General features: G+C 37.0%; 1 protein-coding gene across 13 annotated transcripts in view; it reads left to right on the top strand.

Annotated features, from left to right (window-relative positions):
* Positions 1-24,598, top strand: part of LOC119790907 (calcium/calmodulin-dependent protein kinase type II subunit beta) — a 129,645-nt gene that overhangs the window by 83,443 nt on the left and 21,604 nt on the right. For 5 of the 13 annotated variants that reach the window (XM_038296659.1, XM_038296661.1, XM_038296660.1 and 2 more), the window contains 3 exons: positions 15,438-15,506; positions 21,133-21,177; positions 21,784-21,832. In XM_038296659.1, coding sequence (XP_038152587.1) covers positions 15,438-15,506; positions 21,133-21,177; positions 21,784-21,832 — 163 coding nt within the window. The remainder of the gene's footprint in view (positions 1-15,437; positions 15,507-21,132; positions 21,178-21,783; positions 21,833-24,598) is intronic. The other 8 variants (XM_038296668.1, XM_038296669.1, XM_038296667.1 and 5 more) reach the window with 3 other exon arrangements.

Genomic DNA, 24,598 nt, shown 5'->3' with positions numbered 1-24,598 from the left:
GGAAAAACTCTCTTTTAACAAGAAGAAATTTCCAGCAGAACCAGGCTCAGTTTAAGCAGCCATCTGTCGAGGCCGATTAGGGTTCAAGTAGACCGAAGGAGATGAAGACATAAACGAAATAAGATCTTTGGCAAAATATGTGCAAAGTACTGCATGTAGAACACTTATGCAGCAAATAAGACTGGGAAAATAAAGGCTATGATGTTTTTAAAAACATTTTTAGTATAGAAAATTAGAAAATCCCTTTATTTATCCCTTTATATTCATTTATCCCTTTATTTTGATTTAAAAAAAAAGTTAAATCATTGCAACTAACTGGAAGTGAGTAGAGTACTAATAAACTGAACTGCAGTAAGACTAGAACTACTTTTTCTTATCTTTAATCCAGTAAAAAAAAAAGTAGTCATCCAAGAATTAAAAAAGTAAGAAGTAAAAAAGTATTTTTTTAAAAAGGCGGCTCAAGTATTGAGTAACTGATCTGATCATAACAACTGGTTTAATATTTAAAAAAATTATGTAAAGTTTAACAAAATGTAAAGTTATATACAAATACTGCTATTTCAAGTATGAGATTCAATATATACTACATATATTACATACATTAATTAAACAATAATAATTCTAGATGGACTAAACACTTTATAATACATTATATTATTCATAAAACTTACAAAATTAATAGTTACAGTAAGACAAAAACAAAAATGTTTTCAGTTATTGAAATAACTCACAATAGGTACAGTAGCCAGATATTTTACTGAGGTAAGATTTGTGATATTTTATATTAAAAAAGTACAATATAGTAAAACTATTCTTATGCTTTTTATAAAAAAAAGGTGGAATTAATAAATGTGATTAGTTACTATGCCCCTCTGCCACTAACAGCATGTTTGTAAACCCATGTAAACCTGTCTGTTTAAAGCAGTAATGGTTATAAAGTCGAACAGTCGCTGTCTGGGAGGAACGATCTGCTCCTGAGCTCCATTTTATTTTATTTCCTCCACTGCTTTATTTAATAAAAAAAAAAAAACTGGATCCAGGTTATTTGAGTGAAACCCAATAGAATCAGACAATTTGCTTTTAATATATAAATAAAAAAATCATTGTCTTATTTCAAGTGCATAACCTCCAATTATCCTATTTCAAGTTATAAATAATCTTGTTTACCTACTCAAATTAAGGGTAAATACAACTTTTTATTGCCGTATAAAACAGAAAAACACAAACTTAGCTTTTTACCTTTTTAAGGCTTATATGTCATCCTTAAAAAATTGATCAAATAAAAATCGTATATGTCTATATTTATGTTGTTGAATAATAACTTTAAGGCACATCTAATATAAATGCTGTTCAGTTGTAATACATCCATTTATTATTATTATTATTTTTTCTAGATTAGAGTCGTCATCAAACTTTCTGACAAATGAAATAAAAAAAATTACATTTTGTATATTTGAAATAAGATAATTTATGGCATTTCTGTATAATTTTTATATGTTTTATACTTACTGCATGTGTCTGATTGTGTAAATCGGGAGTTTTAAGAACAAAAATATAAAACTGATGATGCAGGTCATCAAAAACTCATGTATCAAATATAATGCACTTGACTTTGAAGGGTTGAATGGATCCACGACTCGGTGAACATGTTGACCTAAATATGTTGTTAACCTAATAACTGACATCTGATTACAATTATTTAAAAAAACTATTAAACTATTATATATATATATATATATATATATATATATATATATATATATATATATATATATAATAGTTTAATAGTTTTTTTATAATATAATATAGTATATATATATCTCTCTCTCTCTCTATATATATATAATACATATATATAAAAATATATATGTATTATATATATATATATATATATATATATATATATATATATATATATATATATATATATATATATATATATATATATATATATAATAGTTTAGTAGTTTTTTTATAATATAATATAGTATATATATATATCTATCTATCTATATATACATATATATATCTATATATATAGATATATATATATATATCTATATATATAGATATATATATATATACGTATATATATATAGTGTACATATATACTATATATATAATACATATATATAAAAATATATATGTCCTTAGTAACATTTATTTCATGTTTTTCAAGTTGTCATTTATTAATTGTATCATTATTTTTTTTTTTCCAATACCAGGGTTTCCGTGGGTCATTCAAAATCATAAAAAATCATTAAATTATAATTTTTTTAATTAGGGCATTAATTGGCATTAAAATTCATTAAATTTGATTATAGTTGCATATAAAATGCTTTTAAAAACTACAAATACATAGGTTTATACAAACAATTTCATCAGACAAACAATTTCACCAGATATATTATATGAGATATAACTGGTTCCACGTGTTTCCGTGGAACTACTTCCAGTTGATCGTAAAGCTCTATGTTCAGAAAAGAGGCGGAGAACAATAATAGAAAAAAATTCCCTCTGCTTTTTTTTTGCTAAATTTATTGCTAAATTATTTGCATTTCTTACCTATATTTCTGGAAAAACTGTCATGCGAACCTGTGGATCAATAATGGCTATTCAGAATATTAAACACATACATTTATATATAAATTAAACTGGTTTGTTAGTTATATCTATTTACATATGATACTCTTAAATCAATTCCAGATTATATATATATGATTTTTATTTTAGTTATATTTTATATGGTGTATATTGATTTGAACCTGCTGCCACCCTCTGGTTTAAAGGGGAACTGATGGTTTCAGAGGTGGTGAATTACATCCATATGGGAATGACAGAACATATGGGGTGGGGACAGGGATGGCCAACTCTATTACTCTATTACTGTCTGAACTTCAGCCAGCTCCTTTGTTTCCTGTCTTTCATTAGTGGACAGATCCATTAATCCTGATGTTTATGGCCAATGTCATCATAGCTACTGAGGTTAGACACATCTGGATTAAACAGTCTGTCTTTAATGGAAGACAGGAAACAAAATATCTGTCTGAAGTTCAGGAACTAGTGGAGCTGGGCTATTTGGGGAGAATCCAAATAACATAATATAGACAAATAAAACAAAACACGAAGCCAAAAAAATGCAAAGATTAACAAAATAATCTGATCTCCTAAATATAACACCATAAACTAATGCACCGATTTCTGGCTCTGCTATCAGGCTTAGAGCTAAAAACCATCTTTCTCTCAGTGAAACGTCTCTAAATCATCTGTTTCCTGCATCTCTATCTCCTCCAGCGCTTCTCATTTCCCCGTCGCTAACCCTCCCTTTGATGGCGTGGGGTGCCCTGATGCTAATCTCAGATTATTTCCCACCAGATGATTAATCTGTCATTACATAATCACAGGCCTGCCAGAGCTGCACTGGGGGGTGACAGGAAGGCAGCAGACCCAGGAAATGTTTTATTATCCTCATATATAGCCACTTTTTCCATCTTTCGATTCAGATTATAATGATTTAAATTGTCAGAACAAAAAAAAAATGTATCAGCTTTATATCTCACTGTTAAACATCAGCTTCTTTCTGTCTCTCTTTTACTTTGGCTGGTGCTGTTTTATTTTTTAATGCTATTTTTTTTTCAACTTTTATTCTTTCAGTTTCTCTTTTGCCGTTTAAGTTTTATGAATTGCATGCTTTATTATTACAGCAGTGAATTTAAAAAAGCCCAAGAGATGTTGGAACAGAGCTGAAAGAGAATACGGGGTATCTTTATTTTTATGTGATGGGCCTTCATCACCAGAAATGACTGTCATTTCTTCAAAAGTCTCCCGTGGAGCACGGATCACAGCTCAACTCAACAGGCTTCCTTTCAGACTTTTCAAACACCTGTAAATCAGAAACCACAATGAGTTCAGAGCTGCAAGTTGCCATTTGACTATAGCCATATAGATAATTGCACATGAAAAATGTCGGCATTATCAAACATCTGGAAATAGGTCAGAGGCAATACTTATTAAACACCCCTCATACTCAAAACTAATTAAACACCACATTTTCTAGAAGTTACATTTGCTTAAAAGCTAGAAAGATAGAGATTCTATTTTTTTTTACAGAGCAACCCTGCTTTCTCACAGTCCTGATATTATATAACATTGACTTTTTCTGTTAAACAAAGTTCAGCTGTATTACAACCTCTATAAAAGGGGTAACCTATTAAAAACCAGCGTGGTCCGAATAAAGTAAAGGTTCAGAGACATTTTCAATTATAATCTGTTACTTTAAACTGAATTTAACACTGAAATAAAACGAGGTGTTTATGCATCCAAGTTATACATTGACTTTTTAAATGAAAAATAGAAAAAATAGAAAAATTTCATTTTATAATCTAAATTGTTTTTGAAGTAGAGAAAAACAATCGTTCATTTTGGTTTATTATGATATATAGTTTAATTTCCTGATTCACATATTTTATAAAACACCTGAACTGACCGTTATTTTCTTTCTTTCTTCTGTCTTAATGTTGGCAGTGGGCTTTATGCTGCCCTGCAAGGCTTTAAACCTGGTTTGAATGGAGACTAAGCCATTCTAAAGCACATATCAAGCTGCTCATTTTGAGCCTGGATCCATTTTTATTTTTGATTCTGTTCATGGTGGAGAATCCTGCTTGACAGCAGCAGGTTGAGCCAAACATCCTCTAACTGTGCAGGATCATCTTTGAGCACCATTTCACTTTTCTTTCACCAGTTCACCACAGTTCTTCCAGCAGTCCAAACTTTCTCTGCTCTCTTTTTCTCATCATCTTCTCCTTCTTTCCCATCGCCCGGCTTGCCACAGGTTTGCCTGCTGTGTCTAAAAGTAGCAGCAGCAGCAACCCAGACTGACAGCAGCTCATTGGATCATTTGGATCACCTGAAATTAGACACTTTCATGGGATAACATGCAGGAATTTATAACTAGTCCTAACTATAACTAGTCCCGCAGTTTTCAACTGATTTCAACAATTTTGGTATCAAAACGTTCAGCTTGTTCAGGAGAATTCTGCTATGTCTTTTGGTAAAGATATTTTTTGTAGTTTTCGCGATATTCAGCTTTTTCTGCGTTTTTTTTGTCCCATTGAAATGCATGTAGAATTCTTAGATTTCAGCAAAATTCAGCTAAACCTTCAGCATCTTTGACCTTTAACTACTTCAGCATACTTTCAGCTAGAAACACCATTCAACTTTTAAAATGTTTCCGTATCTTTCTGCTATTACTGTTTAACTCGGCTTTCAGCTAACTTTTACAGTTTTGCTTCAGTGAAGCTTCAAACTTTTAAACATTTTTTACAGATTTTCAAATTTATAATGGAAGTCTATGGACAGAATGTTCAGCTGCTAGAGTGTGCCACTCTAGCGTTTTCAAACATTTCACTCATGCCGAACAGCTTCAACTCACTCGCTCATTTTTTACTCTATCTAGATAAATTTTACATCAAAACGTAGGGATTTTTGTCAGGATTCAGGAAATGTAACCCTCATTTGTGTGGCATTTACGGTTTTCCGACAGTTTGGCCCAGACCACGAAGAAGTCCACACTTCTCCAATAGAAATCCAATGAGAGCTCTCTGAAAATCCGAACTGAAAATTCAAAACAACAGACTTTTTCGTATCGCTCCCATTTGGGAACCGTTAGACGTAGCAACACGAGCCTTATGGAAGTTGTTCCTCAGACCTTCCTAGCACTCACATTGAAGGAAGTGTGTCGATATCTTTTAGCGTTTAGCTAGGAAAAAGGTTTGTTCGGGGGTAACAAATCTGTCCCAACCCCAAAATCAAGATTTTGACAATTATACACTTTTTTACATCGTCACCACGCCTAGACGAAATATTGTAGAAATATGAAAGTTACACCAGTTGTAGTCCAAAGATGGTTGACGCTCACGGTGAAAGAATTTTTTGAATACCTATTACGGTTTTGGCTCACCGCTCGTTTGTTCGGAGGGAAAGTTTTGCTTTTGAGAGCTCTGCTCTACCATGGGACTCTATGTTATTTAATGAGACCAGCAGGATTTATAAACCTTTAAATTTCTCCTTCCCATTAAGGCTGTGAATGAGCTACAGCCATGAACGTTATCCCAATTGGAGACAAAGGATAGCTCTCGCTTAGACTGAAAGAATTTTTTAGATACCATTTACGGTTTGTCTTCAGCACTCGTTTGTTCGAAGCTGCTATTCCCATTCAAAAAAGCCTGAGAGGAAAGGAACGAAAGTGATGCGCATGTCTCTCTGTCACTGACAGGCTCGTTAAGCGTTGTCAAGGTAACCGTGCTTCAAAGGATTTTACCTCCACCACTTTAAACAGCACATTTTAATCTAATGGAGGGAGACAACACTGATTTAACATTAGGAAGTGGATACAATATGACTACTGGCCATGACCCTTCCCTTCACACGCAACCCTGATAGACTTTCAAAATAAGACTCCGGGGACCCTTCAAAATAAAAGCCCCTACATTAAACTCATATTTTTTTTCCCAGCATATGGCTCAACATTATGACCCAAACTCAACGACTTTTTTAAAATTATACTCTAGGGGGGGTTTCATAACACACCCCACAGCAAATTTCAAAATAAAAGCCTCCCATTTCCACTTCATCTACTGCCCTAATAACAGGGGGAAAGAGTGATTTAAGGATTGAAAAGTCATCAAGTATCACTGCTGGGTCTGACCCTTTTCTCAACACACAACCCTGCTAGACTTTCAAAATAAGACTCCAGTGACCCTACAAAATAAAAGCCTCTATATTATACTTGTGTATTAATTGATGCAAATGGCTCAGAATTATGACCCAAACTCTACCAGCTTGATTCTATTAGACTCTAGGGACCTTTTCACAACATACCCCAGAGCGAATTTCACAATAAAAGTCTCCCATTTATGCTCTAATATATTATCTATTCACCCAATAACATGGAAAACCAGTGATTTCATATTTAGAAATGGATTCTATATCACTGCTGGGCATGACCCTTCCCTTGACACACATCCATGATAGACTTTCAAAATAAGACTAAAGGGACCCTACAAAATAAAAGCCTCTTCCTTATGCACACTCATTCATTGTGCAGTATGGCTTGAAGCTATGACCCAAAGTCAACCAATTTCTTTAAATTACACTACCAAGGCCTGTTGACCACACACCTCAGTTTACATTTCTTAATAAGGCTCTAAGATTTACACTGTAATAAAGCATCTGCTAACCTAGTAACGTGCAGCCTAAGCCTGCCAACGGTGCTTTCATCACCACAGCGGCTCGTATCATGCAGGTTAGTTTTTTTTTTTATAAATTCAGCTCCTTAAGTGGTATTAGCTCTCTTTCTATAAGCTTCTCTCTCTGTCCTTCCTCTGCTTCTCATGGTTAGTCTTGCACATAGGTTTGTAAATTTTCAATCCTCAAATGATGACACTGAGTTTGTTTCTGCCATTTTACTGCCAGATGTTTCTACCCTATAAAATCTTCAGATGATTCAATTGTTTTCTGCAGTTTGAAGTTTCTAATGACTTCCTATCACATTTTTATATGTTCTGCAGTTCATTTCAGCTTTTTTCATTCAGCAAAAGCATTCCCACTTTGATGTTTCTCCGAAACAGCTTTTTCTAGTTTAAATAACAGCTTTCCTCATAGCCAATTTTTGCCTCTATTTTCTATTTACAAGCACTAAACATATGGAAAATTGCTCAGATTTGCTTTTTAGTTGAGTTTGAATGCTGAACCATAGCAATTTAGCAGTGGGTAAAGAGTTTGGTCTGATTGCAGGCTATATTTATAACTCTTCATGATACTTTGCCCCCCTCAGGTTTACTTCACTTTGCTCAATATTGAAGGACTAAATATAAGTGAAATTGATGCTTGCAGCCATCTTTCTCCCGCAGCTCAGCTTCCAGAAACAGGAAATTTGAACGGCATGCTGTGGTGTCTGTGCGTCATGCCTTCACAGCGTTTATGTAAACTGATTTAGAACATGAACACATTCTTGCTATTTATTAAAGAAACGGAGCGGCTGTATATTTAGCATGTTATGTCGTTTATGTGGGCGAGTGTGAACTGCCTGTTATGCTTCACGGTTCCGTCAGAGGTGTTGGGGGTCTGGTTAAGTCCTCCAGTAAAATGAAGCAGTTAATTAATACATGCTGCTGTTTCTTTAGGATTTAGTCCCAAAGTTTGCTTTAGTCTTTACTATAGGTGCTGACATGCTATGTCCAAAATGTCATTCTTAGTCAGACTAGCTAAATGGCTCTCAACCAGACAATTTTATTTGTGGAAGAGAAAAAACGTATCCCAAATAACCTGGCCCTTCACAGCTATCTAAACCTAATAACTGGTTGTGCCTAGGGCTGAACAATTAATCGCATTTTCAATATAATCGCGATTGAAAAAAATGCAATTTCCAAATCGGGGACGTCTGCAATTTTTGGCTATGTAACAATTAGTGAATCAGACGCGTTCTTTAGGTGTCAGTAAAATGTTTAAAGTGGATTTGCCTCCACATGGAAGGGAAGACAGTTGCAGCAGTGAGATAATCTAATTTTATTACTTGTTTTAGAGTTTATATATTCATACACAGCACTAAGTACCAGTTAATCAGTTTAATACATAGACTGGTTTGTTGGTTGCACTTTGGACTTCATGTTCAACAAGGACTGATGTCCAAATCAGTTAAAAGCTGTTCTCTTGAATAATATTCTGATTAATAAAAACATTAAAAGTTCTTGATTTAAATAGTCCTTGTTTACAATTGTCTTTATTTAGAGGCCATTTTTGTTGCCTGTGGTTATGTAGAGAAAAGTCTAAATTAAATTGCAATTTTGGTTGAAATATATCGTAGGCAGAACGCGATCATTAATTAGGACACAGCGTGTCTTTTAGCGCCTAATCTGCACAGCGATGAAACAGATTGATTTGTTGTTTGTATATGTTTAAAAAAAGACATGATCATTTAAACTGGGGGAAAAATTTGCATTAAATCGCAATATAAAGAAAAAAATTGCAATTAGATTATTTTCCAAAATCGTTCAGCCCTAGTTGTGCCACATGGTGTCCAAGGGATGCAAATGCTCTGCAGATACATCAATTGGCAGAAAATTCAAAAAGTAAACACAATAAATAGATCATCAAACAATAAATTAAACTGATGCACACCAAAGTTTGGTGAGGTGGTGTTCTGTCTGATGAACATACCCGGTCAGACCAGCATACTCCTAGTTAATACCCATTTATCCCTTTAGTTTATCCCTTTAGTTTTGTATGAAAAATAGACTTTAAACCACATCAACGGGTGTGTATCCCTTTAGTCATGTATCAAAAAACTTTTAAATTACTTACTATTTGGTGTTTTTGAAGCATATGAAGATCTAATCTTAAATTGTTTTTGTTTTTACACAACTAAATGGATACAAGCCAGTTGAGGTAGTTTAAAGTCTATTTTTTGTACCAAACTAAAAGGATAAAAGCAAATCTGATGTCTTGGGCATGCAAATTGACTATGAGTATGCTGATCTGACAGAACAGCAAACTACTGGTTAGGGCATAGAGCTTGGAATCCGGAGGTTCTGAGTTCAAGCCCCGCTCGCACAGACTGCCACTCTGGGTCCCTGAGCAAGACCCTTAACCCTACACTGCTCCCCAGGCGCCGCACAATGGCAACACACTGATCCCCAAAGGAGATGGGTTAAATTCAGAGAGTCCATTTTGTGGCTATGTACTTTCGACAGTGTAATGAAAATTAAAGCTGGGGAAAAAAAGATAAAAAATAAGACTTGGAAACATAAAAAGACCAGCAAAAACAAAGAAGAAACTAGCAAATAAAAAAAATAGATTAGCAAACTCAAAAATTTAACTGCAAAAAAACAAAAGAATACTTGGAATCACAAACATTGCACTAGCAAATGAAACTAGGAAACCCAAAAGTGAGACTAACAACCACAAAGATTAAAGTAGCAAGAACCAAAATAAGACTTGCAAACACAAAAACACTAGCAAACACAAAAATTAAACGAGCGAACACCCAATTAAGGCTCGTTAACACAAAACTGAGAATAGCAAACAAAAATTATGTAAAAAAAAAGATTGAAAAGAAAACTTGTTTTTTCTGTCTTCCCTCCAAACGTCCTCATTTTTTTGTAACAGATCTGGTCTATAAACATTAATTGGTAGCAATCTCTATGGTTTGGTACCAAATGTCTTGATGATTGTAGTAATTTTGTTTGTCATACTTGTAGCATTTCCTCTTTTGCATGTGTTTTTGTCTGTCTGTGTGTTACTATCATGTATCTGTTTGAACTGGTTTTGTATGTGCAATTAAATTGCGCTTCATTAATTTATATTTTACTGTAACTGCGGCAAATCATCTTTTGTGGAATTTTCCTTTGCATGTGTTTTGTTTATTAGGCTGATTTAAATGTTTTCCCATCTGATTTTAGGCTCCGTTCACACTGCAGCCTGAAGTGACCCAAATCCGATTTTTTGGCCCAAATGTGACAAGGATCTGATCTTTTCACGACAGTCGGAACAACACAGATCCCATTTTTTCCAATGCGACCCAGGCCACTTGGCTATGTGGTCCTGAATTCGATACGAATCTGATCTTTTCAAATGCGACCTTTGTGTGAATGGCCAGGTCAGATTCACCCGACCTGAACGTCATTAATAACCGACAAAGATCACTATTCTTGGTCTTGCTACACAGAAACGGCAAGAAAAACAACAACCTTTGCAGATGATGATGATGCGGAGAGCAGTATTTATGTTTAAACATATTGAAAAGATTGTGTTTTTATGGTTGGAAAAGACCGCTAGATGCGCGCACTACCATCCATGTTTACTTCCGGAAAAAAAGAGCACGCTGGCCTGTGATGTCATTGCGTCCTCTACTGCGCATGCGGGACACTTGCGTTGTGTGACTGCAGTTCACACAGGAGATCACATACAAGTTGCATATATTTGGAAATATGAACAGGAACGCAAACAAATCGCATTTCACAAAAAAAATCAGAATTGAGCATCAAGGCCTGCAGTGTGAACGTAGCCTTAGTGTTTGCGGTTAATTTCTTACATGCTGTTTATGTATTTGCAATGCAATTTCACCTATAGGCCTGAAGTATGATTCTTAAGATGGATTCTTGTCTTCTAATTCGAATTCTGCCATAAAAGACATTTTGGCATCTCCTTAATTAGTCATAAAATGAACTCTTGAAGTTTGTTTGGAAGGTTGGCCTCTCCTGGGAAGGTTCACTGCTTTCTCTACTCAGGCACTGATTCAAATGATTGCATTACCTCCTCAGCAGCCATCAAATGCTTGTCAATCAGATTGTGAGGTGTGTGGAGGCAGGGAAACATTTAGGACAGTAGACTCTGAGGACCAGGGTTAAGGATCCCTGATTTAGGTACTACCGTAGGTTTATTCTATAGCTCTGCTGGTAATCAAACCGAGATGTAGCCAAGAAAATCAAACTCAGCTGTCGAACAGATGGTAATCATATTTTTTATGTTTTTATAAAATGAAAAGGGCTCATTTTAGTCAAAAGCGGCAGGTTGATTTGACTAGAATTTTCCCCTTAAAGAGGCATTAAAGAGTTGTTTATTAATACTGCCACCTGTGGCCAAAAAACAGAGTTGCGGCGACTGCTCGTGCATATAATTGACAAGGTTCTTTTTTTTAAAACCTTTTCCCCTTACCTTTTGTTGCTATTGGTGTCTGAGTTGAGCTGGATGCCGGTCAGTTATGAGAATTCACAAAATCTATCTTGGATATAACGCTTCGATTGTTTGCTAGCTTGGACCCATTCATCACGTCATATTTGCAGAAACAGAGCAGGAACCTCAGACTCAAAGTACATTCAGGAAAAATAGGCTACAGACTGAAGCCTGGGTCACAGCAGTTTGTCCAACTTTTTATCTCAATCAGATTTTTTTTTAATGTCCCACTGGGTGCGTATAGAGGGGCTACTACTACACAGCGGGAGCAGATCCCAATCTAAGCAGATTTTTTTAACTTCTGTCGCCACAAATTGAAACAATGTCCCACATTTGACTGGGACAGATTATAAAAAAACAGAAAACAGCCAACACTAATACAAAGCAAAGTGCCACTTCATGACCAACATACAAAGCAGACCAGATAGAGGATTTTGATATTAAAAAAAATGTAGAAACTATGTGTAAACAAAAGAAAAATGCAGCAATAAACAACGTGGGACGGTTTATAGGTATCCCCTCCAAACACCAGATGTCATTTAGATGTTGGTTTTTAGACTGTATTTGGTCGGTCCATCATAGTCTTAATTTAGTTTAGAAATAGTTTAATAAACTGGGCTGTGTTTGGTTGGTCTGATTTTGTCCCACATTAGTCCGATAATAGACATTGAAAAGACGCTGTAAGGTCTTTTCAACGATCTGAAAATTACGGCTTTTCACTTTTCAACAAAATGTAGAAGTCATTTGGACGTAATTGTCATGTTGTGATTTAGATGTCTAACCCACATGCAGAAACACTCGGAGGCAGGGAAGAAGTTCAAAGGTTTATTGACAAAATGTTGATAAAAATGTGAACTGGAACTTGGTTGGTCAGACTAGTCACGGCAGGATCACCACTGAGGAGGACAGAGAGGTTGAGGAGTTCCAGGTAAACTGCCGTTTATCAGATGATGGGGTAAATACCTGCTCAGAGGTGGAACTGATCAGCAGGGGGGGAACCTTGAGGGTCCAGAGGCTAGTCGGCAGGCAGAGGGCTGAGGGCAAGCAGAGACTGAACTGAGTGCAGGCAGGCGGAGGACTGAGAGCTAGGCAGAGGCTAACTGAGTGCAGGCAGGCAGATTCCAGACTGAGATATTCTCCAGGATTTCAGGTTGATCTGACAGGACTGGATCTGTGAGGCAGAAAGAAACAGGGTCAGGCAGATTCACAAAAATCAGGGAAAACAGATCAGAGAAGCAGGCTCAGGTTTTGCTGGTATCATTACTGGCAAACACTCTGGCAGGGAAGTGTCAGCCTGTTCCTCCTTAAATAGGGCCTCCTGATGAGCAGATGGAAGACAGGTGTTGCAGTCAGCTCAAGCCCTCAGGAGATCTTGTGCGCCCTCTGGTGGAGAAGGTGGACAAAGCCTCCAGATCCCAACAGTAATCATGACTTTCAATGTCTTTCCAACCAATTTTTGCTTGGTGGGACTGGATGAGGCAATGATCTCAGATTTGTTAGATAAAACTCTTACCTAATCAGTTCGGCAGTAACATACAACCAACATTTTTCAGTCCAGCTAAAACTGGTGCGGCCATGTTTCTTCTTTCTTTAGCCTTCTGCTTCTGGGTGATGCCATAAACGTCACTGTATTCCATTTCAACGAAACAAACACATCTGCTGGTTCCTGCCAAGATCTGTTTTTGGGATTTTGCAATAATTCATACCTCTTTAAAGGCATACCTGCTTGCAGAAAATCATGTCTGGTGTGTTCACCCCCAAATGCCACAACCTTGTGCGACATAATTGTCTGTCTGGTCGGACGCAGATTTCGAATTCGGTGTCTTCAGGGCTTTAAAGAGGTGCAGAATTAGAGGTGTCAGTCTGCTAATCAATGGCCTGTACCTATGTAACGCTTTTTGGCACTTTTCAGGATACTTGACCAAAGCGCTTTACGCTACATTCAGTCATTGACCCATTCACTCACACACTAATGTAGGCAACCTAGATTGTGGCAACAGCTGCCGTGGGGCTCACTGACAGAAGCGAGGCTGCCGTACGCTGCCACCACCAGGCCCTCTGACCACTAGGGCTGAACGATTTTGGAAAATAATCTAATTGCAATTTTTTTCTTTATATTGCGATTTAATGCAAATTTTTCCCCCAGTTTAAATGATCATGTCTTTTTTTAAACATATACAAACAACAAATCAATCTGTTTCATCGCTGTGCAGATTAGGTGCTAAAAGACACGCTGTGTCCTAATTAATGATCGCGTTCTGCCTACGATATATTTCAACCAAAATTGCAATTTAATTTCGACCGGTCTCTACATAACCACAAGCAACAAAAATGGCCTCTAAATAAAGACAATTGTAAACGAGGACTATTTAAATCAAGAACTTTTAATGTTTTTATTAATCAGAATATTATTCAAGAAAACAGCTTTTAACTGATTTGGACATCAATCCTTGTTGAACATGAAGTCCAAAGTGCAACCAACAAACCAGTCTATGTATTAAACTGATTAACTGGTACTTAGTGCTGTGTATGAATATATAAACTCTAAAAAAAGTAATAAAATTAGATTATCTCACTGCTGCAACTGTCTTCCCTTCCATGTGGAGGCAAATCCACTTTAAATATTTTACTGACACCTAAAGAACGCGTCTGATTCACTAATTGTTACATAGCCAAAAATTGCAGACGTCCGCGATTTGGAAATTGCATATTTTTCAATCGCGATTATATTGAAAATGCAATTAATTGTTCAGCCCTACTGACCACCATCAGTAGGCGATACGGGTGGAGTGTCTTGCCCAGGGCTACAATGACAATGAAAGCTTGAACCGACGATTTGAACTTCAATTTCAGGGCAAACTCCTACTTCCAACGCAACATACCCAACTGTCCTCCCAACAATGTTTAAGTCATAAAAGGTGAAATAAAAAGGCTGTTTTAAAGATATTTTTCAGTGAAAAATTACGAAATTGTAAAGAAACAGAGACTGGATCCAAACCAAGACAGGTCAGTGACATTTGAACAGTTAATTGAACAGGTTGCTTTGAGGGCGGGACTGAATCAGGGATCAGGCAGGCTCGGTATCAGGAGACAGATCGGGTCAGTAACGGGTAGACAACAGATATTTCTAGAGATGCTGGACTATCCTTATCGTGTTGGCACTAGATAATCTGGCACAGAGGACTGGTCTAATGGGCTTTAAATACTGATGGAAACAGGTGACTGCGGTCAGAGCTGATTGGGTGCAGCAGAGCAGGTGTACGGACTGAGTGATCAGGCCAGAATCAGTGCAGAGACCATTACAGAAATGTCTCTTTAATAAATTAAGTCATCTGTTGAAGTTTCTTTTTTATCAGAAACAAAGGGAGATAAAAATAAGTAGCATATTTGGCATTTACTTTTAGTTGCTATGGTTATAAACGTACCCATTAAACTTGGAAAGTCGTCACCTGGTAATTATAACTGTTGTCAGATCTCTGAGAAACTGCTTTTGCATCCTTCCTGGTGTGAAAACACTCAATCTAATCCACCTGTTGGAGATTAATATGTTTTTAAGATTTAAATTTAGAGATTTATATTTACCCTGATTACACTGCATATGTATTATTATTATTTTTTCTTAATAACCACTTAATTCCCAGCTGGCAGATGGCCCCTTTTGCATTGTCCCCTGAGCACTAATGCCATCCTTTGTGTTTCCATCGCAGCCCCAGACAAACAGCACGAGAAACAGCATAGTCACCAGTCCCAAAGGAAACATCCCTTCGGCTGCACTGGTACGCAGCTCTGTGTTCTGTCCGTCCATCTTTTCAGACCACATCTACACTCCAGAGGGCACTGATGGGTGTGTGTGTGTGTCTGTACCTGTCTAGCCCTCAGAGTGAGGACCATTTTTCCAATTTTACCATCAAATTGAAGACCAGTTGTTGTAAAGTGAGCACATTTTGCTGGTCCTCACAAGCTATTTTCTATTGGTTAGGGTTAGGGTGAGGTATGCATTGGTAATGGTTAGGTATAGGGTTAGGGCATAGAAAGGGTTGAAAATGACTTGAAATCAATGGAAGTCAACACATGGTCCTCACTATGATGGCAGAACGTGTGTGTGTGTTTATATGGAGGACCAGCAGAGCCAGAAAAAAAGAAATACAACAAATTTAAATTCAACAAAATATTAAATTCCAATTTTCAAAGTGTTTTGTTATTGCATATTTAAAATAAAATTATTAAAGTGGAAATAAAAATTGAATTTATCCATCCATTATTAAATACTGAAGTTTGAAAATGTACTTTAAAATCCCATGTTTTAAATTCATGAAGCTGTTTATAACTGTATTTCCTTATCAGCCAGTTAAAAAAAGTTCCTTTTTCATTTTATTTTACTTTACCTTCCCCTCTATAGTTTCCCTTATCTATTAGCTTTTGCGTGACCCTTGTTAACAAGCTGTTACTAAACTGCTTATAAGTTGTAACTAAGCTGTTGATAAATTGTTTCCAAAGTTTTAATCAAATGCTACTTAAGTGTTTATAAGCTGTTTCCAAACTATTAATAAATGGTTACTAAACGGATTATATGCTGTAGCTAAATTGTTTAGAAGCTGTTATTGGGTCAAGGAAATAGTAAATAGAGAGGTAAAAAATAATGACATTTTAAATTTCAAAGTATATAAGTATATAGTATACATATATTTAAAAGTATAAAGTGTAAAGGAAATTAAGAAAAAGAAAATATAAAAAATAAAAGAAAATAAGAAAAAATAGAAATGGAAAAAAGAATTACCTTTATAAATATTTGATGAGGATAAGCATCAATGATGTAAAACAAAAAAGGGGGGGGTATTTAATACTGGATTGAGAAATTCAGTGATAATAGTCCTCATTTATAATTTATATAAAATGTGCAATTACAAAAACCTTTTTGAATTGTATAACTTTTCTCTCCTGGTCCCCCATATATATGAAGGTATGTGAGAATGAATGAAGGTGGGAGCAGCTTCTTAAAGAAAGAGTGTTCAGATGTCAGACATTGATCTTGCAGTTACATATAAAACATTAACCAATTCTTCAGTGAAATGTGAAATCTTACAGAATCAGATGTCAGTTGATCGATGTTGCAATCAGAATATACCAGCTTTTTCATTTGCATAGCTAGAGAAGAATACAGCAGGTTGGATGTCCAATGAGTTTATGCCATTTTCAGGTTGTTGCTCACTTATTAACAGGTTTCTCTCAGGTCGCAGGAGATGCCCTGGTGCAAAATTAAATAAATAGTAAATGTAACATAAAATAATGAACACTTAATGCAAATGTATTTACATTTAATTGTTGTCATAATTTAACACATTTCTGACTATTTAAAGGAACATTAAATAGTTCAGCATTGTGTGATGCTGCATTAAATGAATAAATTATATATTTAGTAATTATTATATAATAGAGTGGCTGTGAAAGGAGTTCAAAGACCAACAATCAACCATGGTAAGCTATAATAAATGAAAGGAAGACATCCGATGACGAGTTTATGATATTTCTGTGTTGAGTTCTCAAGGCTAAAAGTGTGAGTTTTATTGTTTTTTGTCCTATATGAGGGAGTTTAAATGTAAAAAGATCTACAGACAATTAAATATGCTGCAGTACATTATGCAAAGTTCCAAGCCTCAACTCAAAGTAGATTTTTCCTCTGGTCCATCAAAGAGTGAGTGTTGAAACAGAACTGTTTTAATTTTCCTAGTAGCTGTTTTGCTTGTGTCAGTAGTACAAAAATGGAGCTAAGCATTCATTCTAATGTGGAATTGTGGTCTAAAGAACCTGCAGTATCAGACGTACTGTTTACACTCAGCTGAAATATAGTTCATATACTTTTGTTGATTCTGTTTTTAATCCCAAAGATCTGAAATATGGTGTCAACTGTTGTTACCTTGAGGGAGGAACAAACTTGAGAAAGTAAACTTCCAGTGATTGGCTACTTCTCAGGACTATAGTACTGTATTATTCCCGGTTCTGTCTGGTAACATTACCAAAGTATCTAATCACCAGTGGCGGTTTTGTTTTCATGGGGGGGGAAGAACAAAAGAATGACACAAAAAAACAGTCCAATATTTAAATGTTTAGAATATTGTGTGAATCAAAGAGCCATTAACTGCTCCGGAAACCTCAGATAAAGAAGATGAAACAGTGATAATATCTCAATATTACTGAAGGTAAAAATTCAGTTACTTAATTTTTTACATCATTGACAATCTAAAACTCGTAGTGACTGTGTCACAGGGGCAGCAGTCTCAGCAGAGACTTCCCTCTCCTCAGACACCTCCTCCAGCTCTGCTGGGAGAAGCCCCAGACATTCACTTGCCAGCCAAGAGACATAGTCCCTCAAGCCCCTGGGTCTCACGGACATGCCTGGAAAAAGGTCCAAGTGATGCTTTCAGACGCATCAAAAAAGCCACTTCTGCTGACTCCTCTCAATCTGGAGGAGAAGGAGCTCTACTCCAAGCCTCTCCTGAATTGCTGACCTCTTATCTCTAAGTGAGTTCCCAGTCACCCTGTGACGAAAGACAATTTTTGGCCACTTGTATCCGGGATCTTGTTCTTTTAGTCTTGATCCAGATTTCATTACCATAGCGGGGTATAGGAACGTGGACTGACCGGTAACTCTAGAGCTTTGCTTTTACAATCAGCTCTCTCTTCATCACAACTGTCCGCTGCAGTGGCGCCATTATAGCAACATCGGCATCAATCCGTCTATCGATCCCCTGTTCCATTCTCCCCTCACTCGTGAACAGGACCCCAACATACTTGAACTCCACAGGAACTCTCCTCCAATCTGAAGGTAAAAGGGCACCTTTTTTTGGTCAAGAACCACAGCCACCAACTTCGGGATTCTGATTCTCGTCCCAGCCAATTCACACTCTGCTACAAACCATCCTAGTGCATACTGAAGGTCTTGAGAGGATGGACCAAGCAGACGCACATCACCCACAAAAAGCAGGTAGGAAATCTGCTGTCCCCAAACCAAACCCCATCCATCCCTTGGCTATGTTTAGAAATTCCATCTAAAAGGTTAACAAGAGGACTGGTGACAGAGGGCAGCCCTATTGGAGTCCAGCATGCCGACTCAATGCCGACAATGTGGACCATACTCCTGCTACTCTTGTATGAAGACCAGATAGCCCCTAGTAAAGGGCCCCTTGACTCCATACTCCTAAAGCACCCACAAGGCACCATGAGGGAAATGGTCAAATGCCTAACCTATACAAAACACATGTGTACCGGTTGGGCAAACTCCCAAGCACCTTCGAGAACCCTGCAGAGGGTGTAGAGCTGGTCCAATGTTCCACGCCCAAGATCAAAACCACATTGCTCCACCTGAAGCTAAGGTTAGACAATCCACTCCAGGACCCTGGCATAGGCCTTCCAGGGGTGTTTGAGAAGGGTGATCCCCTATAGTTGGAACACACCCTGGTCTGTCAATCCAGGGACACTTTCCCCAACGTCCACATTATGTTGAAGGGGCATGTCAGCCATGACAGCCAGACAATATTCTGAGCTCTAAGGTACTCAAGGGCCATCTTTTCCACCCCTGAAACTTTGTCACTGAAAAGTTTTCAACCACTTAGGTGACTTCAGCCTTGGTGATGGACGAATTCAAGCCAGAGTGGCTCATCTCCTCTTCCATCATGGAAGGCATTTCAGCCGGAATGAGTAGATCCTCAAAATAATATTTCCTCCATCCAACATTTTTTTCTTTCAAGGTCAGGCGCTTTAAAAACAGTGTTAGAGAAGCACTGGTCCCCCTCTGGGAGCACCAGACAGCTTGGCAGAATCGCCACCTTAGCGTGGTGGAGAGCTTTGATGCATAAATGATCTAAGAAGCTATGTTGTTGTGGGCTTAAATTCTCCTGATAGGGTCTCCTAAGACAAACATGCTCTATGTGACGGGTCAGACAAAGAGCTGTTCAAAAAGTTCCAGATCACCTGGTATGGTGGAGCCATGACCCTACTCTGTAGCCAGGCCTGGGGTTGGGGTTCATTGGCGAGCGCTGGTGGTTGGGTTCTTCTTCGCAGTACCCAGCCGAGTCCAGCCTGAAGGAGCTGCATGAGGCCATCCCCCAGTGTAACCACCACCTGCAGGGGGAACCGTGAGGTACTGGTGCAGAGAGGAACGGGCAGAGGTCAGAGGCAGAGGCAACTTGATCAGCAAAATAAAACTGTGAGACTAAAAAAGTTATGAAAGTAGTAAGCGTTTTCTGTGCTATCTCATATTACCTGGAGAATGTTGACTAGCAGAATAATAACTGAATAAAAGAAGGAGGTGAATAGCTAGTTTATATTCTTAAATGGTTTATTTGCTAGTTTTGCTTTTCCAAAGGAGTATCTCCAAACTGATTCAATGAAATAACCTACAATAGTCTATATTCCTGCAGTGCAGGATCCAACACCTGCAGGTATGATATATAAAAAGCTCAACCCATGATATGAGTGTGTGGAGGGAATTTTGTTACATTATTATTGCAAGCAAAGAACATTTTGTAAATTGAGATTTGGGGGGGGGGGGAATCAATCCAGAAATAAAACTTTAAAAAACTTATACAGAAAAAGGTTTTGAGACTAAGTTTGCTTTTTATCTGGATATAAGTTTTACAAAAAGAAGAAAAAACTGCATTTTTTACATGTTTAATATTCTTAAATTTATTTTCAAAACTTGTCTTTTTTAGATGTAATTGTGAAAATTGCAGTTTTTTCAAATTGCGTTTTCCATAACCCATTTTTTATCACTTCTGGGGGGCGGGCTTTCATCTAGAGGAAGAGGAGAAGATGCATTTTATTGGTCGGTACATTTTTACCTGGAAGAGAATGTGATCTGCAAAATGCAATTTGAAAAGAATGCAATTTTATCAATTAAAGCTGGAAAAAATATATGAAAAAACTTAAATCTTAAAAACTTAAAACTTAAATAAAAAAAATGTTAAAAAAAAATTTATAAAATAACAATTATAAAAAATAATAATGTTTAAGAAATGCATGAAAAATGTTACATCTAATTAAGAAAAAAATAATAAAAAAGGAAAGGTATTCTCAAAACCTCTTTTTGATTATGAACATTTTTCAAAATTTTGTTTCTTGATTGCATTTTTTTCCTTGCAAATTTGTACAGTATACAAAACCTGCCTGTAAAAATAATGGAACAAAGTTTACTCCATAGAAGACAAAGTGTAAATCTGTTAAATGAATACATTCATTTTGCTCTCATAGTTTGTCTGGTGTTCTCAACTTTCTTCCTGTTTCCACATGTTTCTCTCATCTTCCCTCTCTAACTGTCATTTGCCCATAAAACATCCACCATTTTGTCTTTATATTCTCCTTCTTTCTCCCCCCGTTCCCCTTTCTTTCTCTCCATTGTCCCTCCAGGAGCCACAGACTACTGTTATCCATAATCCAGTAGATGGAATCAAGGTACATCCTCTCTTTTCCTCCATCTCCTCGTTCCTCATCTTACCCTTCATTTGCCATCCTCCTCTTTACTCCGTTCCTCTCCCCTGGTGGGTTCAGCAGTGTTTTTTAAAGGGTCTTTTTTTGTTTCTACACTGTGAAGTTATTGTGATTTTCTTTCCCTGCATGACAGAGGTGTGTGGGCGTGGGGCTGTGGGTTTGTTCTTTTTGTCTTATGCTGCCTCACTGTGTTCAAACTAACGAAGCTCAGAGAAATGGGTAAATGTCAGCAGGAACAGAACCAGATTAACACTCATTCCACTCCTCAGAACTGTCTGCTTAGTGTGGCTAAACATTATACCTGTCTGCTTTTTTTTAATTCTATTTTATTTTTTCTCACGGATAGACAGCTCAATCCAGAGGTGGGATTGCAGCAGAGGCCAAATTGCGATGTTGTGTTTTGTTTTGTATTATTGGCAAAAGCTGTTGTGTGAACACATAGCTGTGCTGTAGGCTATACTGTGTAAGTGAGCTGTGTATAAATTTGCATGCTATATTAGGGGTAATGTCTTGTTTTTCTTTGCTTTTTATGATTTTAATCATCAGGAGGATTTATTCTTTTTGTTTCAGGGATCCTCCGACAGCAGTAACACCACCATTGAGGATGAGGACGTAAAAGGTAGGTTCCGGCTTCATTCAGAGCTTAGTTAAACAAGAACTCCTGAATATTAAAGTCTTTTCATACACTCGTGATGCTTTTTGCATTTTCTCCGATAAACTGCTTCTCAGAGCAGTCTGGCAATATGATTGAACCATGTTTATCTGCATTTTAGTTGTTTCTTTTTCTTTAGATTACGCACCATATACCATAATGTTAAAACAAAAGGAAAACATAAACCTCAAAAAGACTAGATTCATGTTTAAATCCAAAGCCGAAAAAGTTACCCACTGGAAGTAGCCTAGGATCCCATTTCCAGTGCAGATCGGGCCGAGACGAGTGATAAAACAGAAATGATTTTAAGGCATTTATTTTGTCAGAAAAAAGAATATTAACCTTGGACACATTATATTTTAGTACATTTACTATTTTTGGGAAGGAAAATCGTCATTTAGGTCTGTTCAACGAAATAAAATCTAGGGCAACCCGGATGTGTATCTGAATGCGCAATGCGCTGATGACGCATGCCCAGGACGGATCGTGCTTCCGGAACGGATCGGGTAGCGACACTCCCCATAAGTTGTGTTGGGATGTGATAAAGAACTTCCGCTTTTACTTCTTCGTCTGTTTAAAAAGTGGTGCACTCTTTTTCCTCTTTGTGTTTAAATAGCAGCTGAGATCCATAAGGATCATTACAGTCCAACAATCGGTGCAGTCTTTGAATCATCTTTATGTTAAGAGCAGCGCAAAATGGTACCGTAACAGCTGCTTCTGCCCGCAACATGCTAACACGCTTTTCTACCATAATAACAGTCTTTCACCCCTCATTCATAAAACCGTCGAATCAGGGACATTTCTGGGTACAGCTTTGGCTGGGGACGTGTCGTCCAAAACGGGGAGTTTCCCCGGAAATCAGGGACGTCTGGTCACCCTGGTTTAAAAGAACAGATTTAAAAGTTTGTTGTGTTTTTGTTTATTCACTGTTAGCCTTTATAGCTGGGTGGACACCTGCATCAAATACTATCAAATAACATAGCTAGCATTAGCTAGCATTATTCCTCCAACTCCCCCAGGGCCCTGATGCGATTAGTCCGTTAATTTGACAAAAAAAAAAGAAAAGCAGAGTTCTGAGGAACATCTCCTGTTTTTGTTTAGCCAAATAGGAGTAATGACCTCCCCAAGATGGCGGCTGTAATTCATTCCCTATTGAAACATGCTTCATGTCTATGGAACCTTCTGATTATAAACATGTTTGACAATTTTTCCTCTTTAATTTTAGTCCTTTATCCCAAAAAAATAAGTAAAATTTTATGTCAAAGATTCAAACAAACTGTAAAGATGAAATTAATCGCTCTTTAGCCAGTTCTTTCAATGCATTCGGATTCTTCATTTTACCGGGATTTAGTGAAATAGACCCAAACAGATTATCATAACGTTGATTTGAAGGGGAAAGAAAGTGTTCCATAGCTTTTAATTTTATCAAAATAAAAACGGCGTCATGAAGAGTCATGAAGGAAGCTGTGGAGATTTTAATTAAAATAAATATAAAAAATACATTGTTCTAAAATGTGACACTAGAAAACTATGGGAACATTTTCCCTCTGAATTTTCCCATTCCTAAGGGAGACATAAACAGCTTTGAGCCCCTGGAAGCTTTGAGGTGTTTAATGTCTTCCTCAGGGACTCACTAAGTCACCTATAGTTATTTACATGTGGACATCGATTAGCTGCTCAGTCTATGAATCTTTGTGGAACACAGTTCAAACAAAGCACCTTTCAAGAGAAAAAACACCATATGAAGTCATGGTGAAGCTTTTATTCACCAGGGAAAGTAAAGCTGGTCAAAGTGTTGAGAAGATAGGTGGAGCTTAATTGAGGGAAATCCTTCAAGGAACACAGAAGAAAAGAACAGAGACTGAGCTGGAGGTTCACCCTCCAGGAGAGCAACGTCACAAAACATACAGCCCAAATGACAGAAGCTATGGTTCTTGACTATGGTAACGACATTTAAGCAAAAGAAGAGTGCATCAGCGGTCGACATAAGTCCCGGAAGTAATAAAGAAAGTAGGAGGAGGAAGCAGAGAGCTTCCTATCATAGTTTTATTAGCATATAGGCATCTTCTGATGTTCCTATCCATGTCATGATTGCAGCCCCAGGTAGTTTCTCTGATTACTCACTTCATTCACCTGCCGTTCCCTCCCCTCTCTGTAATTATCATTTACTTGTTCACCTGCTGCCTCTACTATATATATGGTTTAGCCCAACTATCAGGGCCAGATCATTATTCTTGTATTCTTAGTTTATTTGCGTTATGTTTTCATGTCAGTTATTTATGTTTGTTAAGTGAGAGTTAATGGCATGCAGGGTGGAGTTGAGCGGGTGTATCAACTTGAGGATTAGGCCAGCACCAGTGCAGCGATTGTCACAATCTCAGCATAATAAGTAATTAAAATAATAAAAAATAATAATTTAATGACTTTTAATGATTTTTAATGACCCGCAGAGACCTTGTTTTCCAATTATGAAGCAGAATATGAAGGTCTGGATTCTGGCTTTGGGTGCTGTGCTCTGATTAAACAGTATTGTTTGAAACCTAATAAACACCGTCTTCTGCTAAATCCAACAAGACACAGACAGACCATTACACTACCTCCTACAACTGACAACCTCATGCTTTGTGCTACACCTACCAGCTACCATGCTAATCAGTGCCTAGGTTGGACCTTTCCGATGGAAAATTGTGCCACCTTGTAATTATCTATAAATATTTAGTGCATTGAAATAAA

This window comes from Cyprinodon tularosa, unplaced genomic scaffold (genome assembly GCF_016077235.1).
Source record: "Cyprinodon tularosa strain WSP-4 unplaced genomic scaffold, ASM1607723v1 ctg374, whole genome shotgun sequence".
In the NCBI taxonomy this organism is placed as follows: Eukaryota; Metazoa; Chordata; class Actinopteri; order Cyprinodontiformes; family Cyprinodontidae; genus Cyprinodon; species Cyprinodon tularosa.
This window is presented reverse-complemented; position numbering and strand designations above follow the sequence as displayed.